Below are 14,641 nucleotides of genomic sequence, written 5' to 3'. Positions count from 1 at the left end.
GGATTTTCTTGAAGATGTTTCACCTCTCATCCAAAAGACTTCTTCAGTTCTCAAACCAAAAGATGGAGAGACCCACCAAAAGTGGGGTCTCACCACTTTTTGGTGGCTGACTGGTAATTAATTTTAATAGCATTTCTTTAATTCTGACTTATTTTTGCTATAGTAGCTCTAATTATGGATGCTTGTTTCCACTACTGAAAAAACACAATTTTTTTTTGCCACCCATAAGTCAATATTTTGTGTCAGGTATCTAAAAATTTTGACTTGCTCAGAGGTTTGGGTGGTAAGTTAAAAATTTTTAGATACCTGACTTGAAACTTTGAGATAATAACCGTAAATTTTATGCATGGTAGTTTTTGAGGTTTTTTTTTTCCCATGCCAGAAATAAGCTTCTATACATGATAATATGGAATTGTGGTTGGCAAAAGCGAACATACACCTCAACAACAGCCATGGGCTATAAGGTGCCACATTTTTTTGAGTTAACAGCACACACCCCATAATGACTCTATATGTACTCTGAATGTTATTTGGATCAAATAACATGTGGTCTGGGAGAGGTTTACATTTACCTGAGAGTAAACCAAAGAAATTCATTAACATGTTTTACTGGGTCAGTTGGGAAAGAGAGCCTGAAAAACTGTTCCCATTTTATGAGGATTAATTTGCAGATGAGGTGCCATGTCAAATTTTTTTTCTTTTCTTATTTTTCATGAGCTAGACAGCCATGCAGTATCTTCTCTGCTCTCTTTAGCAGGTATAAAGGCACACCTCTGTGGCTTTTTGAAATGAAGTGCTAATAAATACAGGAGTGCTGCGGTGTGCCTCAGAAAACAGTGATAGCCATGGCAATGAGAGGAAAACAAATTTGCAGAATGTTTCACAACTGCATGAATTGAATTGAATTGAATATATGCTTATGCATAATAAAAATGGTTATCTGGCAAAGTGCTGTGACCTCCATGTTTTCTGTTTTCCGAGTGTCCAAACTCCCATCTGAGCTGTAGAAGTACCAAGACAAGACTGGTGTCAAGACAAGCTTGACACCGGTTAAATGAAGGAGGAGAAAGTGGTCATATTTTAGGATCTGTACTGAGCTCGCTGTGGTGGGTCCTTCACATGCCTTTGGCTGTTGCTGTTCCTTGGACTTGTTCCCAAAATGCTTTCCAGTTATTTGTGCCATGTTTTCAGACGTCTTGATGCCACTGCTGATGTAAACCCTTGTTGCCTCGTGGCATCACTGTCACCAGAACTGGGCACAGTCTGTCAGTTCATCAGCTGATGTTGAAATTCAGAGGAGCCGATGTGAAATATTCATCAAAAAAAAATGTTGGTGGAGGAAGTGTGGAGGAAGTGTTTGAAGGACGACTCGAGAAATAAGGAAATGGCAGAAAGAACTGAGACTGGGAGTGGAGGGGGGGGGGGGGCATTTTATGACAGGTAAAATGTTTAATCTCTGTCAGGGGCAGGAGGAGGAGGAGTGTCTGGGTATCTGAGCCATGTTTTATCCTCTAAAGGCAGCAGGGAGCATGGAGCAGTTTAAAGAGAAACACACTGCGACATTTCCATTGTCACACACGCTGATATCAGGTAGAACAGGATATTCATTTGAGAAAAGGGCAAGAGCTCATCCTGCAGTGCCATCAGGAATGTGACAATGCTCACAGGGTGAGCACATACTGAACAGTGTGCCCTTTCAGAGAATGATGATGTGCGAGATGAGGAATAATTTCCTGACTTGATTTGCGTGCTGTGAGGTCTTAAGACTTTTATGTCTTGCCAAGCGAGGGACGGTAACACTTAATGTTATCCGTACCAGTCATTCAGCCAAAGGGTTTCCCAATCACAGTGGCAAACTATCACTAAAGAAAAAAATTAAAAGGTGTTTGTATTTTTAGTTAAATAGTTACATGGATTCCGTCTTCTTATGCCAGTAAAATATCTGAGCAGGTGCCACTTAGATTTGCACTGTTTTGTATTTGATATTAGCCCTTCCCAGAATAGTGACTTTGTGACTTTCCCCCTGCAGCGGCACCATCACACTGACGCTTTTTGGTTTTGGTTTAGGCAGCAACTCCATCATCAACCCCTGTTATATTTAGTGACATTCTTTCAACCTTAAGAATAACAGTTTCTTTTGCAGAATTGTGAACTTCCAACTTTGCAAATTGACATCACTGATGTTCTCCTTCATCCCAGAAGCCAGCTTAACATCACAAACTCAGTTTTTACCGCAAGATACAATCCGGAAAAGACATCCATCATTAGCCTGTTAGCTGGGATGATGAAGAATCCATCCATCCATCCATCCATCCATCCATCCATCCATCCATCCATCCATCCATCCATCCATCCATCCATTTGCAAAGAGCAATGAATAAAATGCACATTTGTAAACTTGCTTTAGAAATTTAACACACACAACTTTATTTAATGTGCATCTTGCTGTAATTGTGTAACTGTAGAGGAATAAAGATGTAATTATTCTTGTTTCAATATAATGGTCTTCACTGGTTCTTTAATTAAATTACCAGAGTGAAGGTACCTGGGTTTTTGATATGTGAATTTAATTATTGTTCATTGTCTTTTCATTCATAACAGATCAGACATGAAGGGCAGATAAGCCCTCTTCTTATCACTGACAAGCACTTTTCAAGCTGCCTCACAGAAATCAATGAGAAACTCATTTCCTGTGTGTTTCTTCTTTTTTTTTTCCAGGAAATGAAGCTTGTTCAAAATATCCTGATACCTAAAATAATGAAGTGAATTTTATGTCTCAATGAGACGTAGTCTCCTAATGCCTTGATAATATGACAGCCAAAAAGCACATTTCGAGAGCGCTGAGGCTCAGAGGGAGATGATGACATCTTTAGAAGCTTGAGAATAGAAGAAGACACTCTTCAGTCTTCACCCACTTTTCACACTTGTAACAGGCAGCCGCACATTGCTTTTTGACAGCTCCACACTTGAACTGTCTTAATGTGACCTTTCATCTTGACAAGCCATGGCTCTCTCATGCTGCTGATCTGCCCTTCCATCTCCAGACAAAAGTAGGTCAGAGCAGGGCAGGTTTTTAGCTCTGAAGCCAGTCCCCTTTTTTTCTGTTAATAGCTGCTCTCTTTTGGATGAGGTCAACAAAGAGAAAAGGAAAAAGAAGTGCACAGCAGAGTGGGAAGAAGCGTGTGAAGGAGTTCTGAGAGAAGGACAGGACAGAGCGTTACCAGGGTGTGAATAAACTGCTGTACAGCACATGGCAGGTAACACCAAAGCACCATGCCAGTAACTGGTTAATATGCACTATCAGCACTGGTGACTTTCAAAATAAAATGTACTTATGTTAGGTATGATGAAAATAAACTGAGGTGTTTTTTCACACTTTATGACATACTTGATTTCATGCTGCTTTTTAGGAAGGAGTGGTGTCCAGGGCAGCATGGCGATGGTGTGGTGACAAGGTCCTGGGTTCAAATCCACCATCTGGCTGAGGCCTGTCTCTGTGGAGTTTGCATGTTCTCCCTGTGTTTTGCGGGGGTTTCCTCCCACAGTCCAAAGACATGCAGTTAGTGGGGTTAGTTTAAGTGATGATTCTAAATTGCCCAAAGGTGTGAGTGTCAGTGGTTGTCTGTCTCTCTGTGTTAGCCCTACAACAGGCTGGCGACCTGTTCGGGGTGTACCCCACCTCTCGCCCTATGACAGGATAGGCTCTGGCACCCCTGTGTCCTGAAAAGGAAGAAAATGGATGGATGGGAAATTGAAATGTCAAAAATAGGCAGAAATGCTCAGAATAAAGTATTTTCTATCTATCTATCTATCTATCTATCTATCTATCTATCTATCTATCTATCTATCTATCTATCTATCTATCTATCTATCTATCTATCTATCTATCTATCTATCTATCTATCTATCTATCTATCTATCTATCTATCTATCTATCTATCTATCTATCCATCCATCAATCATCTGGTCAAAGGACTGATGACTTTATGCCATGGCAAGGCATTCATCATCTGCTTGTCTGGTTCACAAGAATCATCCTAGAGTGTTCAGATTTCCATCAAACGCACAACGATCAACTAATTGTTCCCAAAATGTGCTTGAGGTCAAGATCCTAATTTTCATTTTACGACCAATAATCTATGAACAGTGATTGACTTTGAGCCAGATGAGCAACTACATGTTAATGTTCTGATTTTTGTGCTCTATTTATTCTTAAAAATAAATAGAATATCCATCCATCCATCCATCCATCCATTCATCCATCCATCCATCCATCCATCCATCCATCCATCCATCCATCCATCCATCCATCCATCCATCCATCCATCCATCCATCCATCCATCCATCCATCCATCCATCCATCCATCCATCCTCTGTTCTCTAGTCTCCAAATGCTAAATAAATAAAAGTTCCTCCTCATGTTTGTCCCTTAATGTGGCTGTAATATTCCTTTGTAGTGTTTGTTCCTGGTTCAATCTAAAATTAGCTAAAATCTAAAGAGGACTCTAAAAATAAGCTCTTCCTCTATTGGCTGAAGATGCAGATTTGCTGGTCAACAACTATGAACTCTGACATATGTGAGCTTGAGGCCAAGTCTTCAGCAGATGCACATTCTCTTTTCCCCTCTCACAGAAGTGGAAATAAAGGAGACATGGTATTCTGTCCCCAACTATGCATGAGTATGCGGCTGATTTTAACGTGGCGTCGTGAATTAGAAGTGTTCCTTCTAGATTAGCAATCAGAAGTGTGAGTCAGAGTCAGTCACAATATGTTGGGTAAATGCAGGGGAGGAGCGCTATATGCCATCAAACAGGAAAACAAGGGAAGGCTCCATGAGTCACACATTTAGAACACCTCCTCTCGCCCAAAGCAAACCCACCAAACAGCTCCCATCAAGCGTGTGTGCAACACATAGACACACACACACACACACACACACACACACACACACACACACACACACACACACACACACACACACACACACACACACAAATGCAAACACATACACAAAGTGCAGAGCACTACAATAATTTATAAACCATGAAGTGAAGCACAAACTTTACTGAAAACCTGATCTTTACAAACACATTTTCAGAACTATGACAACACAGAATTTTATAAATCTGGTTCTTCACTTATTTCTTCACCATGACAACTACAGACAGCAAAAAAAAAAAAAAAAAAAAAAAAAAGAAATGAAAAGGAAAAATCCCATGAGGGAGGCACAGACGAAGGGTGATTTTATACAAATGAAGAAATTAAACATTTTTTAAAAAAAAATCAATTATTTATAAATGGACTATATGCATTTGCCCCTATCTATATTCGCACATGACATGAGTACATGGGCCTTCTGTACATACATAAAGGACATGTGTATAGTGCATGCCATTTGTATATATGTACATGTATGTGAGGTAAAATTTACCAGTGATGAATGTATCCCACACCCTGTGAATGAGGATCTGTGCTTATATCTTACAGTAATGGCCACATATTTTCAGATGCTAATACAACTTTTTTTTAATTTTTGAGGCCCACCAAAACATATTCATACATGTAAATGGACAGTTCACTCAAAAGCTTGTTCCTGTACTTGGAGGGGAAGAGGTCTGTTGTTGATTCCAAGTGTAGCATTTGGGTGGGAAGTCCTGCCCATGCTGCAAAAATAAAACAAATCCATCCCAGAGAACGTGTAACCATGAGAGGTTTCTGTTTTAGTTCATTCTGAGAGTATGGTTAATTCTGCAGCATAGAAAGGCCTGGATATCTGTGGAAGACAACAGTGGTAGATGATTGCAGGATCCTTTTCATGAAAAAGAAAAGGCCCTTCACAAGAGCAGTTTTCAGGAGGTAGACATATTATTACCCAAGTCCATCATAAAGAGGAGGCCCTATGAGATACAGAGGGTTCACTACAAGGTACAAGCTATTTAACTCCCTGAAGAATAGAAAAGCCAAGAAAGAAAGAAAGAAAGAAAGAAAGAAAGAAATGCCCCAGAATGACAGGAAAATAAAATCTATGGAGAAGCTTTGGGATGGGAACATCGTCTGTAAACCCATCTGTGTGATGCATGGGCGAGCGTGGCTTCCAGTGGCAATGGGTAACCAGTGCTTATTGATGATGTGACAAAAGACCGAAACATCAAGTGTGTATAGCTGTAGTTTCATCTCCGACTCTGCCAAATAAAGCAAAGCTGACTGGACACACCTCACAGTACAGACAGACAATGACCCAAAACACACTGCCAAAGTTTTGAAGAGAAAACTTGAGGCAGAAAACGTCTGTGAACAGACAAGACAGTAAAGCTGCACACACACTGGACGTGATTTGCTCATCGCTTTGAAGCTGATGTATTTACTAACTATTCTTCTTTCTTATTGGTAGTCTTTTCAACGATTTCCTGTTGTCTGTGACATCAGGAGAGAAGTCTGTGTGAAGATCCCAGCTGATGGATTTTTTTTCAGCAAAGTTGAAAAACTTTTCTTTTTCTTTCTTTCTATTCATGTCACGCGGTTCAAATTCAGTCAATTCACCTCATCGCTTCATTTTGTGTTTGATGTGAATGCACTATTACACAGTTTCAGAGTGTAGTGTTTTTACTGGAGCTCAACTGATATAGGATTTTTAAGACCAATACCGATATTTGGTCATTTAAAAATCTGATATTCTGACATATCGGTCAATTTTTTTTTTTCAAATACGCAAAACATAAACAGATTTCCATTTCTTATGTGTAGTTATTATTTTACTTGGTTACACTCCATTCAACTGTTTCAATAAGCTGTTGTAGTGTTGCAAATGCCTGTGTTGCCAACTGGAAAATTGCAGCGTGCCCTCTGATGGACAAATAATGCAACGTTGACACTCACTAATATGGTTGAAGGGTGTTTCTCCCATCTCTTCATTACTTTTAAAATTTTCAGTTATCGGCTGTTATGAATGCTGATGGATCGGGGAGGACAGTAGCTAATATCGGCCGATAACATCAGCCCAATCAGTTTGGCATTTCCTCAGTCATTAATGAGTTGGCCGAAAACATCATTTCAAATAGATGTGAATCTTCAGCTGGCACAGGGATGGACAAATGCTCGATAACAAGCAGCTTCACAAAGTGATAACGAGCTAATTTGGTGTTTACAGCTTATCATGATGCTTCTGAAACCCCCCTCACCACCCCTCTGAAAAAAAAAAACAAAACACATTTCTCTAAAAGTTGCTCTAAAATTTACTTTCTTTTCACCGAAACACTGCAGTCAGAAAATAATGACTAGTTTTGTTGACTTTGATCTGCTGTATTTGTCTGTGAATCTGTAAATCTGAGGAGTGTAATGCTTTGTGTGTGCATGTGTCCCATTTTGGGCTCGCTATTTGGTAATTTGGTGTAACTGATTTTACTGTTACCTTCTGGAAACAGCAAAAACAAGCTGCCAATCAGGGTTCCTGTTCCTGCTCACTAGGTTGGATTTTAATTTCAAGCTCACACACTGCGAGGACTGCTTTAAATCAAAGCGATCACAGAAAAGAAAGTAAAGCAGCACACAGATTCATTCCAAAATGGAAATGCAGACAGAAAAGCCTTTTTTGAACATTTGATTCATCACATTAAAAAAAAAAAAAAAAAGATTAAATTGATTCAGTTTTTTTTTTTGGCATAATGTGAACTGGACATTGCAAAAGTAAAACACTAATTTGGTTTCATACTTCTGGCTTCATGAAAACACTGTTTTAAAGTCTTTACTGGCGTGTAATTATCAGGATGTGCCTGGTGCTCAGTGAAAGCATTTTAAGAACTTTTTAGCAGATACATCAGCTGATGGTCAGAGCCATGTGTCTGCAGAAACACATTTCACTGTCCTGTGCACATGCTCATGCCACACATACTCATGTATTCCACACATGCACACAGTATCTGCAAATACACCCACAGCTCAACTGTAGTAGATTTCATGAGTGCCAGCAGCATAAAGGCTGCCTCCCCCTTCCTCTCCCTCACATCTCACTTCCTCTCTCACTCTCTCTCTCACTCCATTGCTCTCCCATTCTCTTGCTCACTCTCCATGAAATTCCTTGTTTTTTGCCACTTGCGGTGCTGTGGAATCCTCTTTTATTCTGGTTTTTTTTTTTTTTTTGCCTCCTTGTTTTCATCTCTTGATGAGAGAAGTCTCCTGCAGATTTGTTCTTTTATTTCTTGTCTTCTCATCTTCCTCTCTCTCGCCATCTCTCCTGGATCCAAACACTGAACCTCTCACTCTGTCTCTCTCTCTCTGGATCGGCATTTCCTATGCATCTCCCTGTGACTGAGGGGAACAGGGACTCGTCTCTCCCCTCTTTCTCTCCCGCTCCCACTCTGCCTCCTCCACCTCTACCTCCTCTGCTTCACCTCTCGTCTTCTCACTTCCTAACGGAGGGATAATGTTCTATTTCCAGCTGGTGATCATGGCTGGGACGGTGCTGCTGGCTTACTACTTTGAGTACACGGACACCTTCCCCGTGCACATCCAGGGCTTCTTCTGTTATGACAAGACCTTCTCTAAGCCCTACCCAGGTCCGGACGATACCAGCAAGATCCCTCCGGTGCTCATCTACTCGCTTGTCACAGCCATCCCTACCCTCACGGTAAGAGTTGTGTTTATTTATTCATTCCTAAGTGTGGAAGTAAAGCTGAACAGATCAGGGCTGTTTAGAAATGCAAGGCATAAGTATGTAAGTGGGGTTTGCATCTCCTGTGTGCTGAAAAAGCAGAGTGGGGGAAAAATGAAGCGTTAGAAAGAAGGAAGTTGTCAAAGTTGAGATTGTGTATTGGATTTGTTCTCTCTATCTGCCTTTATATATGTAAAAGTATATAACAAAGTGTCTACTTCATATGTTTGTGAGTTATTGTGATGAATCATCTCCGCTGTGTGTGTGTGTGTGTGTGTGTGTGTGTGTGTGTGTGTGTGTGTGTGTGTGTGTGTGTGTGTGTGTGTGTGTGTGCTGCACCAAGGTAATAGTGTGCAGACTGCCAAGCTGCACAGAGGTAACCCCATCTGTCCTTGACAAGCAGATGCATGTGTGTGTTTGTACGTGTGCGAAGAGTAAAAAACTGAGACAAGAATCAGCTCGGACCACACGGAGATGTAATAGGAAGAGGCAGACAGGTCATTAGAGAAAGAAAAGAGAGAGTACCAGAGGAAGAGAGGAACAGGCAGGGAGACAAACAACAGAGAAAGCAATAAAACGAAGCAACGCAAAAGTTGGAGTTGAGACAGAGCAATGATGGCAGGCAACAGATGCTGTCTGCAAAAAAACCCCTGAGATAAGAGGTGAGAGGAAAGACACATGAGCACGAGGGAAGGTCATTTTCAAGAGGGGGTGTGTACTATTTTTTCGTATTGTATGTTTGAATGCACACGCGCATGGATGCTTGTGTATGTGTGTGTGTGTCAGGTTAGCTGTTGAGCCTCAAGTGAGATTGAAGGCAGTGAGCCTGAAATGCGTAACACCTGGCACTGAGTGCAGACACAAACCCCAACAGCTTACATCCCCCAGCACACCACAATAAACCAAATGAATAAATATAAAACACACCACAGACGGAAACCAACCAACATCCACAATACAAAGCATGCAAATAACCTGAGCAGATTACATGCACACACAAAACCACAGCCTGCACTCGCTGCAAAGGCAGGAATATCTCACAACTGGAGCACAAAACAATCGCAGCTGATGTTTTCTATGCAGCACTTCGTCGCCAGAAGAAAGGCTGTGGGCTGTTATAATGTGGTACCGCCGTGTACGTCTCACAGCCACAATACACAGTGGATTTTTTTTTCTAATTATGAGTTATTACCTGACTATGTTAGCAGCCAGACCACACAAAATAATACGCATACACAATTTAGCAGATTCAAAAAGTATTTAGATTAACAAGTAAGTGATAAAGTTGATATATTTGGTCAGCATACTTGCAGTACAGATTTAGGAACTTCATGAAAATTGGAGGGAAGGAGAAGAACAAAAGTGAACAAGTTTGTATGTCTTATTTTATTAAAGTCTCACATTTGAATGAAACTTTTTTTGTTACATTTTTAATTTTTATTGGTGTTTTTGTAAGACTTTTGTTTTAAGAGAGATTTGAAAAAGTAATGCTGCATTACGAGCGCACTCTGGTGACAAAGTTAACCACATGTAAAAGCTTCACCTGTATTTTCCTTGGTTACCAAAGATTTGGTATGATTTAATATGTGATTACCTGGAAAGCTGTGACAGCAACAACACTACCCTCCTGCTAGAAAAGATCTGAGATATTACTACACACTGTGTATAAAAGATGGGCATAGCTGTAAGCTTTCCTCTGATTTCTTTAAGGAATAGTTACTGCATTGTTCGTGTGTTTGGGATCACTGTCATGCTGAAAAATGAAGCCAGCTGCCTGAAGTGCAGCCCTAAAACATTACAGAGCCTCCACCGTGTTTTACAGATGGCTGCAGACACCCACTGTTATATCTCTCTCCCGTCCTCCTCTGTGCATCTTGATGAGGATTTGAAATAAAAGTTTCAAGGTCCAGCACTCAGATCCTGTGTCAGCTCAGGTTTCCTCTTTCTTAAGTACATAACTTTCACATGCTGTTCATCTGCCTCTATTTTTTGGTCCTCCACTTGCCTATGTGTGCTCACAGTGAATAGGTGGGGATGAACTGTGGGGCTGTGAGTGGAGGGTAAACTTATGCCAGGATGGCAGGAAGTAGGTGCACCTACACAGGACCCACAGCAGTTTTACCCTTTGGGCCTCTTTTTATGGGTTTTCTATAGGCAAGTCCATGGTGACAGGCCTCAAAGTGGTGTGCTTGCTATCACAGCAGTAACTCCCTGAGATAGTGCCAGTCTGGTGTAAATGTGTCTCGTGTTTGGGGATAAAGTGGGTGCACAAAGACACCTTTTATGTTTTCAGTAACAGGTTTGGGCCTATTATAACATTTCTGTTGACAAGCAACACGATTGTCTGCATGATGGTATTCTGAACAATTTGCCTATTTTTAAAAAAATTTGAAACACATCTAAACAGCACTGAATTTAAGAAAGTCAGAGATATACTATGAGAGCATCATACCATAATAGTGCTACTGCAGGAACTAATTACACTTCAGAGTGTGGACTTAATTACTTGTACTGGCCATGTAAATGAGACCATGTCTGGCTGAGCCACTGAAGGTAATAGGCATCCGGTGTGTTTGGGCCAGTGCCAGTCCTCCAAGCCCAACAGAGGGCAGTCTAGCACTCAGTCGGCTCCCACTATGGTCCAAACATTTAATTAAAATCATCAATCACTTTCTGAAAGTTTCAGCACAAAGAGCCAATCCACTGCTTGGAGACCAAAACATAAGAGAAGGCACAAGGCATATTTACACCTCAGTAACATTTAGGTTATCTGTGCACCTTTTTAAAACTTTATAAGTTGCATTAAAGCTGAGAAGAAGAGCTAATAAAGAAGGCATTATTGTTTCATCAGTCTCTTGAGTTTGTTTTGAAAAGTTTCCAAAAGCAGTGAGGCTTTCCTCCTTTGTCAAATATACTTCAGTGAGGTGATATCATAGTCACTGTCAGTGAGTACTGGGTAACTGGTATATTATTTGTTTAAATCACCAGAACTGCAGCGACAGTGTAACGAGCCCTCACCGTCCTCCCACCTAGTGAACCCTGCCTGTTGACAGTTAGCTACTGTTGCTATGCACGTGCAGATTTTACTCTCCAAATGCACTGTCATTTTTTTTTAAAACAAAGGCCACCGTAACCTCACCTTCAGTACTGTGCAAAAGTCCTGAGTCGCACGCTGTTTCTTTGTATTTTGCTTCCATGGAGCCAGACTTTCTTGTAATTCTTTAAAGCGGTCTTCAGCAACAGTTCTCCAGCTTTCTGAAGCTCTTTCAAAGGTCTTTGGACATTGGCTGCTTTTTCACTCGTTTTTTTGGCCCAGTCTTTGTGCCTGACCATTTTCAGAGGAATGGTAGTTTGTTCAAGCATTTAACACTCATCTATAAATCATTCAAGCAGAAAAGGTCACCTAACTCAAGGGATGAAGCGGTGTCCTATCTACACATAACAGACAACACCCTCACAATAGAAGTGATTTGGTAGATAAGATTTAAAACTAGAGATAACATAGTATGATATTGTTGAACACTCCTTTCTTTGTGGACTACATGCACTCTAACTTCTTTCTTTTCAGCCGGAGTCTTTTACTCCAGTTCCACTGTTCATACCCAGAGTCTACATCCAAACTTTATGAGCAATAGACAGTCTATACATCAAAACAATGGCCCAGGCTGTCTTTAAAATTTCTCACTTTGCACGATTACATTCATAAGAGGGGTTTGAGAGTTGGAAAAAGATAGTGAGGCATAAATATTTGGTATGTGTTTGAATCTGCACACATCAATTGGATTTGATCATTTAAAGAAAATGTGTTTGCATTGGGAACCCTGTGCTTGCACAATCAATTTGTGCTGAATCTATAATAGTTCTTGCAATCATGACCGTGCAAAAGCAGCAAAACCACTGCAGCAAGTCAAGCACTAGTTTGCAATCAAAAAGCATCTTCGTGATCGTGTTTTACTTATGGAAAACACACATTATGATCAATTTTTTTTGCTTCTTATTGATGCATAAATTCTAGAACAATGCCGTCAACATTTATCAAAAGGCAGCCGCTGCATGTGGAAAAACATAAAGAAATTTCTACATAAACACGCAGTTTAGTTTGGTTCATTTTAAGTGCATCTTGAAAGCTTGCCTAATGGAGCTTGTAAGCCAGTTAATCTTAGGATGAATTAACTTATCCAGCAAAGATTCAGCCTGACAGTGTGCGCACAAATGTGTGTTCATTCTCTGTAAATCCTTCCTTTGATCAGCTTTAGTTTTTGTCTTTTTCTCTCTGTGTTGCACAGTTCTCCACATTCCTCACTCCGCTGCTTCTCATCCACACTGACCTTTTTGCCTTCATGTTCTATTTATTACCATCCCTCTCTTCCATATGCTATTTAGGATTTTCTGCATTTTTTTTCCCCCCTTTATTTGGAAATCTGTTTTTAACCAATCCAAATACAAATTTTCCCACCTTCCACCTGTAACGTTGCTTTCCCTCATCAACACCTTTTAAATCTTTATCCTTCACTCTTCCTGACCTTTCCTCACATCTGTGTTTGTCTCACCTGCCAATTAACACATTTCATCCGGGACCTGATGTGTTTTGTTTTTTTGTTTTTTTTCACTTCACTGGCACCAAAATCTGCAGCTAGACTGATAATCATGCAGATTTTACAGAAAATGATCAAAATTGTCTTCATCTGTCCCACTTGCTGCTCTTTACCTCTGATGAAGAGGAGAATAAGTCTTTTATGTGACTGCAGTCACACCGAGATAAAAGGCGCACCCAGAGATGAATACTTAGCTTAATAAATCTGAAAAATGTCACCTCACAGCTACGCTCTGTTCTGACACATGCAGCTAAATTTAAGGCGAGGTCCACGGTACATTCAAGGGCTTGTTAAATCCATGTGCAGTTGAGCTCAGTTTATTCATGATGGTGTATCAAATAAAAAGTTACATCTATTTTAACACAAACCAAAATCTTTTAATGAACCTAACCAAGTGGTTCAAAAGTGTAATTAAGGGTCCTGCAATTGTGTACACCCTATGTTCAACCTGTGCTAAGGTTCCATGTAAGTCTGATGGGTACTGTGCATCAATAATAAACTATTGTTTTTAATTAAGTGCCAGCTACTTCAAAGTATGCATTACTGACAGGGGCGGGGCTTCAGGAGGTCCAGACAGGTGGCGCTGTACAAGGTGAGGGTTTACCTATCATCTCTCACAGGTGTCCAGCCACCATCCTCCTCCTCCTCCATTAAACCTCACTATTCATCATCCACACAAACTATGACCTCATAAGCTTTTGCCTTTTGGCCTTCCCTGCCGTCCTTCTTTACCACCTCTCCTTTATGTTTTCATACACAGGCCTACAAGCACACAATCTAGTTTTGTGTGCGCAACGCCAGGTTAATGAGACAGATGGCAGGGTGGGCTGCGTGGTGGCAGAGGGGCAGCATATGTCACACGGGTGAAGACTTCTGCCCCATCGACTTCTGTTTTTCAGCTTGTGATGGCAAGGGCGAGGAAATGAAGAGAAAATGTGCAAAGTGTATAATAAGAGGATACTAATATTGAGGAAAATACAAGAGAGAGAGAAAATAGATGAAAAAAAGCAACTTTAAGGAAAAGAAACTGATAAGATTTCTATTCATGGAAAGAAGCAGTTTGCGCTGTTTTCTTCCCTGCACATTAAAGACTCTCTATCTCTTCTATCTATCTGTGATGCTGGGATCCATGCAGAAGGCTAATTTACCACAGTCTGCACAGCTCCCATTCAGCCTGGAACGCAGTAACAGCTCTCATCCAACTGCTCACAGTGATTATCACCCTACCTAAGATAGCAGGGGATTGCATCATCATATCACTTTAATCATCAGCTCACATCTTCTTGTTGGTTTTTTTTTTTTTTCTTCATTACCTTCCCTCTTCTTTGTCACCTCAGCCAAGTTCCCCTGTGTCTTTATAAGTTTGCAGTTGTGCTTTACCATTTTCCTTTTGGGGCC

The 14,641-nt window shown here is 40.6% G+C and overlaps 1 protein-coding gene across 5 annotated transcripts in view; it reads left to right on the top strand.

Moving 5' to 3' along the window:
• Positions 1–14,641, top strand: part of plppr2a (phospholipid phosphatase related 2a) — a 61,054-nt gene that overhangs the window by 23,750 nt on the left and 22,663 nt on the right. For 4 of the 5 annotated variants that reach the window (XM_030735575.1, XM_030735578.1, XM_030735577.1 and 1 more), the window contains exon 3: positions 8,436–8,624. In XM_030735575.1, coding sequence (XP_030591435.1) covers positions 8,436–8,624 — 189 coding nt within the window. Of the gene's footprint in view, positions 1–8,330; positions 8,625–14,641 lie in introns of those variants that run through there. The other variant, XM_030735579.1, reaches the window with a different exon arrangement.

The sequence above is a fragment of the Archocentrus centrarchus genome, chromosome 8 (assembly GCF_007364275.1).
Source record: "Archocentrus centrarchus isolate MPI-CPG fArcCen1 chromosome 8, fArcCen1, whole genome shotgun sequence".
Lineage (NCBI taxonomy): Eukaryota > Metazoa > Chordata > Actinopteri > Cichliformes > Cichlidae > Archocentrus > Archocentrus centrarchus.
This window is presented reverse-complemented; position numbering and strand designations above follow the sequence as displayed.